This window comes from Semicossyphus pulcher, unplaced genomic scaffold, assembly GCF_022749685.1.
Source record: "Semicossyphus pulcher isolate SPU_LCO1_2020_fin unplaced genomic scaffold, fSemPul1.0.p SCAF_27, whole genome shotgun sequence".
NCBI lineage: Eukaryota > Metazoa > Chordata > Actinopteri > Labriformes > Labridae > Semicossyphus > Semicossyphus pulcher.
This window is the reverse complement of record NW_027211701.1, coordinates 2436874-2455244: the sequence shown is the minus strand read 5'-3', so window position 1 is coordinate 2455244 and position 18371 is coordinate 2436874. Positions and strand designations below refer to the sequence as shown.

The 18371-nt window shown below is 43.6% G+C and overlaps 1 protein-coding gene across 2 annotated transcripts in view; it reads right to left on the bottom strand.

Annotated features, from left to right (window-relative positions):
• LOC138604889 (NLR family CARD domain-containing protein 3-like) overlaps positions 1-5374 on the bottom strand; it is a 31497-nt gene extending 26123 nt beyond the window's left edge. For both annotated transcript variants that reach the window (XM_069676924.1, XM_069676925.1), the window contains exons 1-6: positions 5286-5374; positions 5033-5173; positions 4663-4741; positions 3858-4086; positions 1813-3595; positions 1537-1710 (exon numbers count right to left, since the gene is read on the bottom strand). In XM_069676924.1, the coding sequence (XP_069533025.1) occupies positions 1537-1710; positions 1813-3595; positions 3858-4086; positions 4663-4741; positions 5033-5173; positions 5286-5374 (2495 nt within the window). The remainder of the gene's footprint in view (positions 1-1536; positions 1711-1812; positions 3596-3857; positions 4087-4662; positions 4742-5032; positions 5174-5285) is intronic.
• Between the last annotated feature and the right edge of the window lie 12997 nt (positions 5375-18371).

Genomic DNA, 18371 nt, shown 5'->3' with positions numbered 1-18371 from the left:
AAAAATGCATAAATGATATCAGAGTGTGTCATAAAGTATCCACAAAAATCTGAGTGAAAATAAACGTTCAGGACCACGAGAAAACCTTAGAAAACGGCTCATTTGGCTGTTCAGACCATTTCTCAGGACTGTGTAGGCGTGGCAGATCCCGTGCTGATTGACACCTGCCGGGGTCCGCCTGTCCGCGTTCTCATGGCAACTGTCAACACTACAATGGTGCATGGGAAAGCAGTGTTTCCTCTAGGACTTTTTTCAGCAACATGGTAGAGGGTTTGCTTTTCCACCCACGTATGTGCCCATGTGCCCATCATATACTATTGCTGTCAGGTGATTAAAAATTACAGGCTTTGTAATCAATCGATTTCAATTAATCTCATATATCAATGATTTCTGTGAGAAGCACATCACATGTAGACCCTCTTTCTAGATGGTTATTTCTTACTTCCACACTTTAATTGTACTCTCTTCTTCACCATATTAAGTTTTAATTCACAAACTACTTTAACCTGATCACTTTGCTTCAGTCACCCCAACACACCTGCACCTCTACTCCCTGCCCCGCTACTGGCCCCGCTCCCTCCCTTCAGTCTGTCTCTCTGTCTGCTGTGTTGACTGTCTTCATCAGCAGTCTGTTTAATCAACTAACAAAAGTTAAATATTTTCACTCGCAATTCAGTTCTCACAGCACGTGAGCCGTGTGTGCATGAGGGACGTTATTAATGACATCTGCACCTTTTATACGCTTTATAAACCACGACAATCAATGCATTCACAATAGGGACGTATGGAGTTAGATAGACAATATCTCCTCATTTCAGTATGATATTGTGGCAGCTGGCCGGAGGGAGATAGCCAGGGATCTGAAAGTTTGATATTGAGCGCACAGCTGATATAGGCACGTGGATTGTTTTACATTGCGTAATAGAACTGCATATCTTTCTGTGTGGACAAAGAGCGTCCAATGTCAGCAACGCGGAGCAGTCCCTCTTTTGCCATTAGAAGTAAACTGGTCCCGCTGTTGTTTATTTGGTTGCCAAGACATCGCGAGTGACTGATGTCACTGTTTCAGTGCTCTTCCTCAACAAGGAGAGGATGGACGACTGTTGATTTGGAGCGGACATCTCAACCGAGTCTTGTAATTGCTTCAGGACACATTATAGCAAACCCAGCAACAATTCTGTGGCGGCGGGCTGCCTCCACTAAATATACACTACCAGTCAAAGGTTGGACACATTTTCTCATACAAGTGAATGGGAAAGTGTGTCCAAACTTTTGATAATAATAAAAAGAATAAATTACATAATAGATACCAAAACATAACCACGCCCAATTCAACCCCAATGTCAGGGAAGCTAACAAAGAAAGAATGGCAACAACTCGAGTTTGAATTCAAACTAATTTCTAAACATTTTAGGGGCTTACTAGTATGTACATAAGACCCTAAATTACATAATTAGAAGGATATTGTGGATTTCGAGGGGCTTTAAGGAAAATGTCTCAGACAGAGTGAGACTTTACAATCAGCTTTATTCTGACCTGAGAGTTTCCAGTGTACAATGTTCACTCTGCAGTCCAGCAGACAGCAGCTTCACCCCTGAATCCTGCAGGTCGTTGTTACTCAGGTCCAGCTCTCTCAGACTAGAGGACTGGGAGCTAAGGACTGAGGACAGAGCTGCACTGCTTCTGTCTGACAGATTACAGCCACTCAGCCTGAAGAAGAATCAACAGAGAGCAATCACAAACAATGTTTGTTTTTTCTGAATAAAGAAAAAGCTTATTTAATTGCTCTTGTATAGTTAGGCATGTACAAACAGAACTTTGTTGGAGGCCTTGACCACTGGCAGCAGCCTCAGAAGAGCCTCCTCTGAAGCAGAATATTTCTTCATGTCAAACACGTCCAGATCTTTTTCTGATGACAGTAAGATGAAGACCAGAGCTGACCACTGAGCAGGAGACAGTTTCTCTGTGGAGAGACTTCCTGATCTCAGGGACTGTTGGATCTGCTCCACTAGAGAACTATCATTCAGTTCATTCAGACAGTGGAACAGATTGATGCTTTTCTCTGGAGAGAGACTCTCACTGATCTTTTTCTTGATGTACTGGACTGTTGTTTTATTGGTCTGTGAGGTATTTCCTGTCTGTGTCAGCAGACCTTGCATGAGAGTCTGATTGGTCTGCAGTGAAAGACCCAGGAGGAAGCGGAGGAACAAGTCCAGGTGTCCGTTCGGACTCTGTAAGGCCTTATCTACAGCACTCTGGTAGAAGTGTGTTTCTGCAGAGTCCTGATGAATTGTTTGTTCTTCTGACATCAGATTGACACCAGAGCTGATGAACGTCAGATGGACATGAAGAGCAGCCAGAAACTCCTGAACACTCAGATGGACGAAGCAGAACACCTTGTCCTGGTACAGTCCTCTCTCCTCTTTAAAGATCTGTGTGAACACTCCTGAGTACACTGAGGCTGCTCTGATATCGATGCCACACTCTGTCAGGTCTGACTCATAGAAGATCAGGTTTCCTTTTTGCAGCTGCTCAAAAGCCAGTTTTCCCAGAGACTCAATCATCTTCCTGCTCTCTGGACTCCAGTGTGGATCCGTCTCAGCTCCTCCATCATACTTGATGTTCTTCAGTTTGGACTGAACCACCAGGAAGTGGATGTACATCTCAGTCAGGGTCTTGGGCAGCTCTCCTCCCCCTCTGGTCTTCAACACATCCTCCAGAACTGTCGCAGTGATCCAGCAGAAGACTGGGATGTGGCACATGATGTGGAGGCTTCGTGATGTCTTGATGTGGGATATGATTCTGCTGGCCTGCTCCTCATCTCTGAATCTCTTCTTGAAGTACTCCTCCTTCTGTGGGTCAGTGAACCCTCTGACCTCTGTCACCATGTCAACACAATAAGGAGGGATCTGATTGGCTGCTGCAGGTCGTGTGGTTATCCAGAGGCGAGCAGAGGGAAGCAGGTTCTTCCTGATGAGGTTTGTCAGCAGCACATCCACTGAGCTGGACTTTGTAACATCAGTCAGGATCTCATTGTTGTGGAAGTCCAGAGGAAGTCGACACTCATCCAGACCGTCAAAGATGAACACAACCTGGAACTCTTCAAACCTGCAGATTCCTGCTTCTTTGGTTTCAGTGAAGAAGTGATGAACAAGTTCCACCAAGCTGAACTTTTTCTCTTTCAGCACATTCAGCTCTCTGAAGGTGAATGGAAATGTGAACTGTATGTCCTGGTTGGCTTTGTCTTCAGCCCAGTCCAGAGTGAACTTCTGTGTTAAGACAGTTTTCCCAATGCCAGCCACTCCCTTTGTCATCACTGTTCTGATTGGTCGATGTCTTCCAGGTGAGGCTTTAAAGATGTCTTCTTGTCTGATGGTTGTTTCTGGTCTGTGTGGTTTCCTGGATGCTGATTCAATCTGTCTGACCTCATGTTCATCATTGACCTCTCCAGTCCCGCCCTCTGTGATGTAGAGCTCTGTGTAGATCTGATTCAGAAGGGTTGGGTTTCCTGCTTTAGCAATCCCCTCAAACACACACTGGAACTTCTCCTTCAGGTTAGACTTGAGCTCACGCTGACAAACTGCAGGAAAAGTTCCTGAAAGAACAAACAAGAAATGTGATCAATAAGTTGAAGCTATAATCAATCTGATGATTTTAAACTTAAAGACATCAGGGTGGTGTTTATTTCCCTCCTCTCTGAAATCTCTTCAGCACATCAGGTGTGAACAGTTTCTCACAGTTCATAGATCTGATAAAATGTGTGCATCATATTAACAGCAGAGTTTTAAATGTGACCCTCTCCCATGTTGCCTCCATTTCCTCTTTCCATCATGTTCAATGTGTTAAAATCCTCTTACTGCTCTGCAGACAGTCAGCCAGCTCCTCCTGCTTCATTCTCCTCAGGAAGTGCAGTGTGATCTTCACAAATGCCTCTCTGCTGCTCCTCCTCTGCTCTTCCTCCTCACTGTCCAACACCTCCTCATCCTCCCTCTGACTCTCTAAGCATTCTGGGTAATCTGGACTCAGAACCCTCTTGATCTTCTTCAGCTCGTTCTTCACAAAACTGACAATGTTCTCCTCCAGCAGCTGGAACAGAACAAGAAGTGAACTTTGACTTGTAGAAGTCAACATCAGATCATCAGTGACAGACAGAAAGCCTGCTGGTCTGCAGAGTGCAGCATGGAGACTGGATCACAATGGTAGTTCAGTATTTAGTCTGTGGATGGTCCTGTCTCCTAGAAATGAAGTTGATATAAAATGAGATTCATGTTGGAGAAATATCCTGGTCTGGTTTCACACAGAAAAGATCTGCAGTGACTTTGGACACGATGTGTTTATTAGAATGAAGCTGAAACCACAAACTGTCATTAACATGAACCAAAGTGTTTCTGTTGTTTCAAACACAAACTGGACTCAGTCTGTGAACTCTGCTCTCTGCTGCCAAAGTCTGTGTGAGACCACCATCCACCACGACCTCTGACCTCTGACTCTGTGCTGCTCAGCAATGTAACGCTTCATTCAGTCAATAAAACACTGACTGTGAACATCATTCAGACAGAGATGATGTTTGCAGTGTAATCAGGAAACAATTCAGTAACATAAAAATGTCATTTGAAGTCAACTTTGATTCTCAGTAGTAGCTGTGTTTGTTCATTTACACACCATAAATATGGAGTCCAGCTGTGTTTGATGCTGCTGGGCAGACTGACCAATGGGAACCTCTGATCTCTGCTGCTGAACTCTGTGGAACAAATATAATATAATATACTGTATATAATATAAAGACACAGTGTTACATGTGATAGATTCTATCAAGTGGATCCTGTTAGATCCTCCTACAAACACAGGACACACATGAAGGTACATGCTCAGTACAGTTATTGATGTGTAAAATAGTTTCCTGCTGTTGGATCCTGATAGAAACACAAACACTGATAAATGTTCAGGTTCAGACATAAAACACTGCTGACATGTTGGATTTTAAAGGTTTTAATACAGAACAACAGAAACATGCTCTGTTTTAAATTCTTACCTTTGACAATCAGAGTTATTTACATCTTTGAAAACAATAATTTGATCCTTAGACCGGTCACTCTTGAAGGACACACAGCTGGGCTCAGGTGCAGGTCCAGGTCCAGGTCCAGCAGAGTCCGGTCTGAGCTGCTGCTCTGGCCTTCAACACAACACACACAGAGCTGTGAGTGTGAATAATGATGGTGGAGTGATTTGAGTGCTGAGCTCTGACATGGAGAAGAGTCATGGACAGTTAGAGATCCTCATCTCACCTCTGAGCTTTGGTCTGGCTGTCATGTTCCCCACACAGAGTGGTTTTAGAGGGAGGGGCTCCCTCCTCTCTGTCCTCACACTGACTCATAGTAGAGCCCCCACCTTCACACAAACACAACAACATGCTCATTCATTACAACCAGCTTTACATCACAGAGACACACACTGCTCTCTACCACAGTGTCATTCCTGATTCTACCACCAGATGGCACCAAAGGAAGAAATGATTCAAAGATTTCCACTGTGGATAAATGGAGAAGAATATATTCCTTTTTATACAGCTGTACTTTTTGTCCACTAGAGAGCTCATATGGATTCATTTATAGTTCACTTCTGTTCAAAGTGAGGACATGCAAAATCTTCCAGTTTAACATGTGGCAGGAGAAAGAAAATACTCACCAGGTGACTTCAGATCCACTTTCTACCTTCACCTGTAGAGGAAACACAAAGAGAGAAACTGCTGCTGATCATTTTTCACAAGTTCTTCTTCAACAATCTGAGGACGCTGTCACACTCCAATAACTTCACAGTCAAAGTCTAGAAACATGAACATGACATTAAATCAGTGTAACCTACAACCAGAGTCCAGGACAGTCCAGTCAGGACATGAATGAATAAACTCAGAGGGACACAGGATAATATCTGATTTCACTGCAGTTCATACTTAATTACATCTTTCTCTTGTCTCATTTGTTCTAAAAGGAACAAAACACATCTGGAGATTTTATATAAAAAAGAAACACGGTCATAAAAACAAACTGTCCCATCATCAAAATCATTTTCTGTCAGCTTTAACTCAACACAAAATCACTAAACAAAGATAAAGTAGGTGTGGTGGAGTTATTAAATGAAGGATGAACATGTTTTCTAACCTTTGATAAAAACATATTTGAAAGATCTTTACAAACTCAGCTAAGAGCCTGTTGACTGACCGTTTGATAACACAGACTGAAGTCTACTGCCTGTTTGTTTCTATGTCTCAAATGAAACAATTAGCTGAAAGGTCAGAGGTCAGATGGTCAGGTTTAAACTCACTGTTAACTTTTACATATTTTTATCCAGGACCACCATATTTCTTCAACCTGAGCCAAGAGCTGAAAGTTCCTAAAATATTTTATATATTTGTGCAGTGTCATAATCAAAATGTTTAAAAAGACTTTAATCTATTGAAACATATATTACATGTTCAGTTACATGTAACGTTTTTTGCTAGCAGTCAGTAAAATGGGTAACGCTTCATAAAACGGCCCGCAACTTACCGTGTAAGCTTCCACGACCTGTAATGTAATACCGTCACATGTATCAGTGCTTAAATGTAGGTATGGTGGAACAAGGGAGAAACAATAAGGAACTTTAGAGGCAAAGAGAAAAGGGTTATACTGTAAGTATTTAGTCAGTACTGGGTACCGACAGTGTAATTCAAAGAAATGAGAAATGATTTATAGTCATTATTCTATAAGTAGGTACTCACGGGTTACTTTAGAGGAAAGGAGAAATTACTTATACTGTAAGTATTCTGTCAGTACTACACTGTAAGAAAGGATACCCTATATCTACTCAATATGGCAACAGATTACAAACAATATTATTATTTTATTTATTCATAATAATTTATTATTGTCCCTACACTTCAAGTACCCTTAACATCATGTTATGTTTTATCCTCCTTACTCTTACTCTGTAATTACCCAGTAATAGACAGGAAATAAAGGAGCGCAGTAAACACTGTCAAACATTACAGGGCCTCTGCCCATTGTTATAATAACAGACCCAAGACTACATGATTGGTTTAATTATAATTTACAGTGTAGGTACAGGGGAACAGTGGAGATACTTAAAGTAACTAATTCCTCCTTTCCTCTAAAGTAGGTCTAAAGGTACCCAGTACTGACAAAACACTTACAGTATAACCTTTTTCTCTTTGCCTCTAACATTCCTAACTGTTACTCTCTTGTTCCACCATAACTATGTGTAAGCACTGATACATGTGACGATATTACATTACAGGTCACAGATACTTACTTTAGATTACGGCCCACAACTTACAGCATCATTACTGCAGAGTTATGTTGTAATCTTTCGTACTAACGGTGCACCAGTAGCTTACAGTACGTACCAATACATGTGGGTAGGTACTGGGGAACAAGATGTGAAGTTATGGAATAAGGGGGTAACAACTCTGGACCTTATACTGTAGAGAAGAACTTATACTGTAGTTATTTAGTAGTAGTTATTCTAACTACCTATTCTATTATGATGAATAGCCTAATTACTATGTATGACCCACTGAGCAATAATCTGGACCTTTGGGAGGAACTGATACTGTAGTTATTATTTAACTACTGGGTCCATTCTGTCGTGGACGATGGAGTGATGACTTCTGCATCACTTAAAAAATCTGATGTGATTTTATTTCAAAATGTCCTTATTAGTGACAAAAAGGCAAACTACACTGTTCCTATTCTAAACTGAAAACCATTTGTACATTGTAAGTTAAATGTGCTCTAAGGTACATCAAATATCAAAGTCAGTATATATTATGGTTATGGATGAATAAGAAGCTATTTAGCTGATAAAACATTTAACTGGATGATAATCAGTGTTTTTAAGGGTGTAAAGCCTTTTCAAACACAGTCGGAGGTGAAGTCCCCCAAAAGGATAAAGGAACAATGCTCTATGGTCAGACTGTACCCTGTTATAGTCATAGAAAAGGTACTGTACCCAGTAGTTCAAAAATAACTACAGTGTTAGTTCTTTGTAAGGTTACTCCCCTGCTCCATAACGTCACATCTTGTTCCCCAGTACCTACATATATGTGTTGGTATACTGTACTGGTACTGTACTTACTGTACTGGTCCACCGTTAGCACAAAAGATTACACCGTAACTCCCGAGGAATGACGCTGTGCATTGTGGGCTGTAATCTAAAGCATCACTGTAATATCTCTAATTAACTGCCTGCTCTCTCCCTCTCCCCACACAGCAGCAGACTAACCTACAAAAGTGTTTCCCAAACCTCTGTTGGAGCACGCGCCCCTCGTCCAGCATGTTTTTCATCCAGCCCTGCTTTACCACAGCAGTCTCAAATCAGTGCAGCTCTGAGCTCAGCACACCAGGTTAGCTAAGGCTGTTTCTCAGGCGGAGCAGGGTTGGATGGGATGAAACACATTTTGGTCAGGGGGTAGGCTGCTCCAGGAGCGCTTTGGGAAACACTGACCCAGAAGAACAGTAGAGGGAGTCAGCAGGCAGAGTTGGCAGCAAAGTTGTCAGACTCTTCATTTCTATTGCAGACAAGAAACAAAAACAAAACGCAAAGTAGCCGACTCTATTGTGGGAATCAAAATGTTAGCCTAAAGTAAGGGATAGTTGGACAGTGAAGATTCTTAGTGCAAATTGTATTATTGATTCAAGGTTTTACTGGTAATGATCTTTTGGCAACATCAGAGAGCTGACAGAGCCGGCTCCCTGAAAAGAGCCAAAGTGGCCGTTACTAGCCTCTGATATGTTGTGTTCATTTCAGCTAACATCAGGCTATGCCAAACAAACCAAAGACTGGTGTAAGTGTACACCAAGTATTTTCAATGACAGTAACTATTAAGATACAGAACCTAGTGTAACGCTGTCCTCGTATTGTGATGTGAATGCGGAGATGAGCTATTGAATCCTGTGAACAGATAACGAGCTGATGGACATCAGGTGTGACTGACTGCGCAGTCATTGGCCTCACCCTCGTGTGTAGAAGTGTGGTTCACTGCGTGTAGTGTGCATTTCCAGAAGTCTGACGTGACGTGCTCTTATCATGATGTGTGTTTTTGCGTCTCTTGATGGTGGTGTGTGAAACAAAGAAGAAGTGTTATCAATTCTGGCTTATGTTCAAATGCTGATATCTTTGGCTCCAGGTAGACCTGCATTAAAACACCTTGATAGTTCATCTTCAAGGCATCTCTGTGCTCATCAACATTGTTGCTGTCACTACATTCAGGAGGAGGACAGCACAGCAGAGCAGGGAGAGTCCAGTGGGACAGGGCCAAGTGAGATGCAGGGAATGGAAATATGACAGAAAGCTGGTAAGTGCAGGATAAGTGAAGTAGCCGAGGCTTCAGGCCCATTGTAGTTTAAGAAGTATGATCTCAGTTGCTCGGGTAAAAAAGCAGGAAATTTGTTTTAAAATACAATTTTTATTGTGGGGAAGGACCCCACACCTCCCGCCACTGATGTATCTGTCCAAGTTTGCTCCCCATTCTGAAAGATAACCAGGCACCCATGGAGCTGTGGCCGGGTCAGTGTTCAATATTCATGTCTTTGTGTTGACTGTTGACTCGTTGCCCGCCCAGGTGTCACCCTGCCGTCTCACCAGGTGTGTGTTAATGTTTGTCTGGCTGCTGTTGAACTTTATCTCTTTTCTACAGAGAAAACAAACGGACAGACTTTTGTAAAGTTTCCAAATGACTTCATTCTGGATTTTAGATGTGGAGCTCTGTGAATCGCTCTGTGTTTACAGACATCCCAACACTAATGCTACTCTAATAAGAGGTCAAAGGTCAGCGTCAGAGTCTCGTGAGATCATAGACGCTTAGCACAGTGTGCAGGATCAGCAGCAGCTCTTCAGTAAAACGATTTATAACTTTATAATGGGGCCATCGACGGCTCGTCTTAACTTGTAACCCACCCAGAGCTCTGCGTACCGATGTAGTCGCATCTTTAACGTTAAAAAGTTGTTACTGATTCATATCAGAGAATCTTTACAGCCTTAGTGAATATATTTTAGTAGAAACTGTAATATATAAACCAGGGATGTTAATAATTAACCATTTAACCTTTAATACTATCAGTTAAACCTTTAAAGATAATAACTAAATAAAAATATATTAAGGACGACCAACTTTGCCTTCCATGTTACACCTCAGTGTTTCCCACACAGACGGCTGCACTGCTGTATTTATGGCTGCACAAGTAAATTCTAACATATTTCAACCTTTTTAAATGTGTACCCATAAAACACATCAGAGATCGATTAAGTAGTTAACTATCTCCCCTCACTTCTTCCTGTCACCAGCAGAGAGAAACAGAAGGAGGGGCCTGAAGCACCGTGTGTATGAAGAGAGGAGAGGGGCAGCAGGTGTGTGTTGTCACATATGACTGAAAATGGGATGTTGTCAGTTGTCTTACTATGTGTCTGAGGGTCCAGGTTCATTACTGAAGTTTCCAGCTTCTTCTTTGGACCGCTCACTCTTCAGAGACAGACAGCTGGACACAGGAGATGCTGCTCTGTCCTCTTCTGCTCTGAAGTCAGTGTGAAAGGTCAAACAGAAACACTCACTCACACAGTATAATAACATACTAATCCAACTGTTCAGTTCAGCTCCTCTACAGTTCACAGGGAGAAAAGTGACTCTGAGACTTTAGAAGTGAAATCATAAAAATGTTGGATTAACACTCACCCTCCTTCAGCCTTCAGATTTCCTCTCCTGCTCTGAACTCTTGCCTCTAAACGGAGTCTGAACTGACTGACTAAACACCTGTTCCACAGGTTCTACCTGTTCTCATGAGGCTGGATCACATGGTATCATGTTGCTCCTCCCTCCTCCATTAACAGGAAATCAGCTGGGTGTGTCTCTGTGTGAGTGTGTGTGCTGTGTAAATAAAATAAAACGTGTGGTTCCTGGTTTGGATCCTTTTTGGACTCTTTGGTATGACAGAGCATTTAGTGAGGGTTGAATCTCCTCTGTGGAAAACGCTCAGGTTTCTCCTCATCAGGCTCACCTCAGAGCTGCCTGTAGTGAGGAAGAGTTTCCTTTGAGCCACGGCAGAGGTCGCTACATCCACGGAGGGAGAAAGACTGGCGGGCGGATTCTGGAGAGACAGAAACAGAGAACAGAGAGAGAGATGGATAAAGATGACTCCGAGCGAGAAGAGAAACATGATGAACATGTCAGGAGAAGTCATATCTGTAAAACCTGTTGAGGTCCCTAACAGCTCCCTAACAGTAAAGCCAAAACATTTTGAGCGACCCCTGCTGACTGGCTGCAGTATAGCTCATAAAGCCCGCCTCCTTTATGTTAACAGATGGGACATGAGTCAAACTATAAAATCAAAATACACGTCAAATACATTTTTCTCAAACATGGTTTCTGTCATTATAGTTAGTTCTTATCATGCGGATTTATGTCCAAGTGTTCATTTTTCTGTTTAAGTTTATTTTTAATTAGTTATTTGATGCTGTAAAAATGATGATTGACAGCTCTGTTGACAAACTGATCGGCTCTTACAGCCAATCGGCGAGAGAAAACGTAACAAAAACATTACATTACATGACATTACAGTCATTGAGGTTTCCATACCTGTGAACGTTAACCTCAGACCAAAACAAGAAGCTGTTCTGCTGTTAAACACGCCGGCGTGCGGGATACTTGCTGTTTTTTCGGTAAGTTAAGTGTGTGTTTTGGTTAGCGAAAGTGGCTAAGGCCGCTTCACCTGCCGATCTCTACTGTGCAGTCTCTGGCTCCAAATGACGTCACCATTGCAAGATGGCAGCGCCTATCGCGGGGGCCATTTTTGCATCACTTTCAAACAATGGGAGCAGATGGAGACGTGTCGTCCATCTATATATACAGTTATTGGTCCAGACTAAACGTGGGTGAAGTTTCAAATCTTTGTGATGTCACAAAATGCAACCTCAACAGGGTTCAGACAGCTGGCCAATCAGGAGAAAGCAGGCTTGTAAAGGTGGGGTTTCTTAAAGGGACAGAGCTGACTGAGTCGTTTCAGGCAGAGGCTGTATGAGGGCCTGCACAGAGCACCAGCGTGAGAAACATGAGGAGTTTTTTGCAACTGTAAATTATGCTAAGCTACTCCACAGTTATGACAGAGTGAAATATGACGCTTGAAATTACCATAATACCCCCCCCTTTAATCCAAACATTGAGCACTAACTGGAGGAGAAGAGGTCAAAGGTCGTGTCTCTGAGTTTTCAGATTTCTGTGATGTGATCTTGTCCTCGGAGAGATGGGCGTCCTCCACCTCCGGCTCCCTCAGTGTCCCTGCTTCCACCAACCTGCTGATCATGTATCTGTGTCGAGCGTCCAGCGTCGCTCGTCTCTCCTCCTTCGCGGCTCTTGCTTTGGGGTGCCAGATGGACCAGGAAACAAATTCTGTTGTCCTATGAGAACTCAGCAGAGACAATCATTAAAGGCCTCTCAAAAATACCAATAATGAATAGTCTTATGTGATTAACTTGGTTCTCTGTTCTGTTTTAAATAACTTCCTGCAAACTGCTTTCATCCTGAGCCTTGAAGCTGTGTAGCTAAAGCTTTCTGAATTTTCCTTTGAATCCTGCCAACTTCAAATGCAAAGTACCAAGCTTGTAGAAGGTATTTAGTTTCACATACAGCCTTAAAGGTTCATCCTCTATGCATGTTAAACTACTTACACTATCACTGGTGCATCAGTTATTTCAAGGTTGAGGCAGGATTGTTTTACTCTATATATAAGTATTAGTAATACTAGTCGGAAGCACTTCTTTGGTATGGCACTTCTTGGAATGGCATTCTATGGGTTTCTCAGGTGTGGTGATCAACGACCAGATTCAGTCCCTTGGCATGATCTCACCTTTCTGAATTTAAACCAGAAGAGCACTTTAATACTTCTGAAACACTTAATTTTGAAAGAACTTGACAAGACACTCAAATAATCATTGCTAATACTAACGCCTCTTTCTGACCTTTTCTTACATGATGAAATTCCCATGTCACTGCTCCCTGACCCATGGGTTGGCTACCCCCCTCTTCATTGATGGTTGCAAAGAAACGACAAGATCCTGATTCCCCCGAAAGCTGTACGATCTATACCTGAGCTGTGGCCTGCCCCAAGAAGGAAATCTTGGCTGCCCAAAGTTCCTACAGTCCTTGATGCTTGACTAATATCTGTAACAGCTTTGCTGCATAATTCAGTCATTGCATTTCAGGTGGTTTGCTGGGCTTAGAGCAGTCATATCTTTACTAACAATTGCAATATGCTGGTAGGATAACAATTTTCTCTAGGAATCATATTTATCATACAGCGCGGTGCTCATGAGAATTGCCACTAGGTGGGGTCTGAGGCCCACACTAAGCACTGTCACTAGGTAGTATACTCCTCATATAGGCGCTGTACTCATGGGGAGTGGCCACACGGCGACTGGTGCCGAGGCTCACACATAGCAGTTTCTCTAGGTAATATACTCCTCATGTAGGTGCCGTACTCATGGGGTGTGGCCACAAGGCAGGTGCCTAGGCTCACACATAGCAGTTCACTAGGTAGTATATTTCTCATGTAGCCGCGGTGCTTATGAGGAATGGCCACAAGGCAGGTGCCTAGGCTCACACATAGCAGTTCACTAGGTAGTATATATCTCATGTAGCCGCGGTGCTTATGAGGAATGGCCACAAGGCAGGTGCCTAGGCTCACACATAGCAGTTCACTAGGTAGTATATTTCTCATGTAGCCAGGGTGCTTCTGAGGAATAGCCACAAGGCAGGTGCCTAGGCTCAACGAAGAGTTGTCTGACTGAAATGGGGCGATGCCTGCGAGCTAGTTCAGGCAGACAACTTGAGATGCACTGATTTAATAATTGATATACGTCACTGCCACATCACCTGACAAACACTTCCTCCCAATTGGCAGTCTATTTAAGCTGCAAGATTTCCTGTCTCTCCCTCTGCTCTTTCATTGCCATCACTGCCCTGCACCAGTACTGCGCTCCTACTTTCAGCCCCACCACCACCCCAGCATCCACCTGTAGGCTCCGAATAGGGGGATAAGATATTATCTCATCACTCCTCAATTTCTGCATGTAAAATAAATCAGCAAGGAGTGATGAGGTCGGAGCCTAGACGCCAAACAAGCTATGTTCTGCTGTGTGATGGCCACAGCCCAACACACACACACACACACACACACACACACACACACACACACACACACACATCATTATCACATGTTATCTTAATCTTTATTTTCATTTGCAGTCAGTTACCCATAAAACACCCTCAAATTATTTGGTTTAGAATTTGGTTAATAGCATTCTATATATTACATGGTTTCTTTCTCATTTACAAAGCTTTGTCATTGGTTTGATTAAGCACTACTAATTCATTTTTCCTTTCTTTGAGTAACCTGGCTGCTGGGTCTCCTTCCTGGTTTGGCCAAAAGATGTGTCTGTGGGTGGAGTCTGGCTTTATGGAGGAGGACCATACCAAGTGCGCTGACAGCATGGGGGGGAATAGGGTTTCGTTGTATTCAGGTTTAGTTATGTTGTATGTTGTCCTCCCCTGCACGTTTAGTCTTGGTTTGGTCAGCTTGTATAAATGTCCCCCTCAGTTCTCATATCGTTAGGTCTGTTGGTTGAGTTCACATCTAGTTTAGTTATTTTTCAGTAGAGTTTTGTTCTGTTGACCTCTTTTATTTTGCTTGTTTAAGCAATATTGCTTTTGTTAAAACCCTTTGGAATAAAAATCCTGATTTTTGAGCTTCAAACCTGTGTTCCTTTGTGCCTTGATTGTTTGGTCCACGACATTTGGTGGCAGTGGTGGGATCAGCCAGTTAAGGACAGTTTTTTTTCTTTTTCTGCTGTTTTGAAACTTTTTTTTTTTTTTTTCTCCAAAGAAATGCAGCGAGGTGGAAGAGGTGGAAGAATACCACGAGGAGATTTTCAAAACAGACTGCCTGAGCCTGCAGCACAAATAAATGGTGAGGAGGAAAATGAAGCTTCTGGAGGGGTGGACAGCACTGAGGGTCAAGGTAAGGAGCTGACAATATCAGACCTGCTCTCCCTTCTTCAGTCCCAGATGGGGCAGCAGGAGGCAAGAGAGGCTAGGCAGATGGAGGAAAATGCCCGACAAGAACAGCGCTTAAGGGCGCTCCAACACCAATTCCAGCTCCTACAGGTGGACGTGCAGGCCCGAAACCCCCCAGTCTCTGAGCCTCTGTCAGCCAGGCCTGAACCACCAGATCCTGAACCACCAGCAGTAAACATGCCCTTCCCAGCTGCTCCCAGCAATGAGACAGTCAGTCAGTCCGATACCTCAGCAGGTTGGTCTCGTATTAATGAGCCAAGACTGGAAAAGCTCACAGATGATGATGACGTTGAACATTTCTTAATAACCTTTGAACGCATTGCTTTGGTTTGTCGGTGGCAGATAAATGACTGGGTTTTTCATCTCGTACCATTACTCACTGGCAAAGCAAGGGCTGCATATGTACACATGGATATGGATGATTCTCTCGATTATGATAAAGTCAAAGAAGCCATTCTTCAGAAATATGATATAAATCCTGAGACATATAGGCAGAGATTCCGCTCCCTTGACATAAATCCAGATGAGAACCCAAAAGAGCTGTATGTACGGTTGAAAGAGTTGTAACAGTTCAGGAAATTGGTGAAATCATAATTTTGGAGCAATACTTAAGAGTGCTTTCTACTGAGTTGCAGGTGTGGATAAAGGAACACAACCCAGGTTCTGCTGCTGAAGCTGCTAAACTGGCTGATGTGTTCGTAGCAGCACGGGGGAAAGAACAGGCATGGAACTACATTGTATGGAAAAGGAAGGATGGCTGCAGGTCAGCCTCTCAGTACCATCAAAGGCCAGCCACAGGTGTGGGTAAGCCCCTCATGAAGGACCGTCAGTCGACTAATATGTCCTCAAAGCCTCCTGCCAAAATGATTATTTGTTATCTATGTGGGATGGAAGGCCATACAAAACCAATGTGCCCCCAGAACTCATCCAAGATAACCCAAATGTGTTTTGTGCCAAGAATTGTTGAAACTGAAGTTACATTTGACCCATGTGCAAAAATGGTTTCCGTTGAGATCAATGGTAAAGCTCTACAGGCACTAATTGACTCAGGCAGTGACCAGACTCTTGTACACAGACATTTTGTACCCTCAAATTTTATCAGAACTAATGAGACAATCCCCATTTGCTGTGTACGTGGTGACGAAAAACCTTATCCAACAGCAGACATGTACATTAAGGTGGAAGGACTAACTTACCTTCTGAACGTTGGTGTAGCTGATAATCTTCCATTCTCTGCTGTACTTGGCCGAGATCTTCCTGTTCTGTTTGATTTATTGGATTCCAGCTATGGATGTCATGTGGCAGTGACCAGAGCTCAAGCTCTAAAGATGGAGGAGCCATCTGAGACACTCAGTGCTCTGCCGTTCTATGATGCCGACCTGGAGACAGCACCTGGGAAGTCACGTAAGTCGCGCCGACAAAGAAGGCAAGAAAAATTCCATCACACTGTTGTATCACCAGGTACTAGCTCTGCATCTGAACTGCCCTTAGGTTTCAGAATCCCTAACAATGTCATTGAAATGCAACAGGATGACATTGGCAAAACTTCTGCAACGAGCTGAGGCAAGGGGACATGGAAGTAGCCTGGAAACAAGAAGTGGTGAGGAATTCTTCATGAATGGTGGTTTTCTTTATCGGCAGCAGGGATCAGACATACAGCTGGTAGTTTCTAGAGCAGCTAGGGAAACTGTGCTGACCATGGGACACTCGGTTCCATGGGCTGGCCATCTTGGGAAGCACAGAACTTTTGCTCGCATTAAAAGACATTTTCATTGGCCTGGCTTGCGCACAGACGTAGCCCTCTTCTGCAAAAGTTGTCCTCAGTGCCAGAGGACCTCCCCCAAAATCCCCTCCAGAGCTCCACTCCAGCCACTACCAATCATCAGCACAGCATTTGAGCGGTTGGGCATGGACATTGTTGGCCCTGTTGAGTGGAGCAAAGCAGGCAACCACTACATGCTGGTAATAACAGACTATGCCACAAAATACCCTGATGTTTTTCCTCTGAAGTCCATTAAGGCGAAATCGGTGGCCTTTTGCCTTGTGCAGTTTTTTTCAAGAGTTGGTTTTCCTTGTGAAATCCTCATTGACCGTGGAACTAACTTTATGTCCACTTTGTTAAAACAGGTCTACCAGCTGCTTGGTATAAAGAGCTTCAGGACAACTCTGTACCATCCTCAGACAGACGGCCTCACTGAACGCTTTAACCAGACTCTCAAGCAGATGCTGAGGAAATTTGTGAGTGACACTGGGGCGGACTGGGATCAATGGCTTCCCTACCTCCTCTTCGCATATAGAGAAGTACCTCAGGCCTCCACTGGTTTCTCTCCCTTCGAACTGATGTATGGGCATGAAGTGAGGGGCCCTCTCTCTTTACTGAGAGAAATTTGGGAGGGAGATAAGACAGGGAGGGGGACTGTTAACATTGTGTCTCATGTTGTGAAGATGCGAGACCGACTGGAGAGGATGAGTGAGCTTGCCCAATCCCACATGGCAGAGGCTCAGCAGTATCAAAAGGCCTGGTATGATCGGTCAGCCCGGCAGAGGTCCTTTAACCCTGGCCAAAAGGTACTCATACTCCTCCCTAGTGATGACAGTAAGTTGCTGGCGAAATGGCAGGGACCTTTTGAGATTCAGCAGAAAATGGGACCAACTACCTACCAAGTTTCCGACCCAGGCCAGCCTCGCTCCAGTAGGGTACTTCATGTGAACTTATTGAAAGAGTGGGTGGAGAGACCTGAAAAGAGGGCAGAGGTGTTGCTGATCAGGACGGTTCCAGAGGAGGAAGAAGTGGAGGAACAATACTTGCCCTCTGCTGCTTCCCTGGACCTGGATCTTAGCCATCTCCCTGAAGAAAAGCAACATCAGGTGAGAATGTTATGCAACTCTGAGATTTTCAAGGAAAATCCTGGAAGGACCAACCTGGTGGAACATGATATTGTGTTGAAAGAGGGAGCTTCTGTGAGACGCTTGAGTTACAGGATACCGGAGCGCCTGCTGACCTCCTTGAAGGAGGAGGTAAACCTAATGCTTTCCCTGGGGATCATTGAGCCATCAAAGAGTGAGTGGTGCAACCCAGTGGTCCTGGTCCCAAAGAAAGACGGCAGCATATGGTTCTGTATTGACTTCAGGTATCTAAATGCAATCTCTCAGTATGATTCATATCCTACTCCCCGAATTGATGACCTGATCGAGCGCCTGGGAAAGGCAAAGTATTTAACAACCCTAGATCTGTGCAAAGGTTATTGGCAGG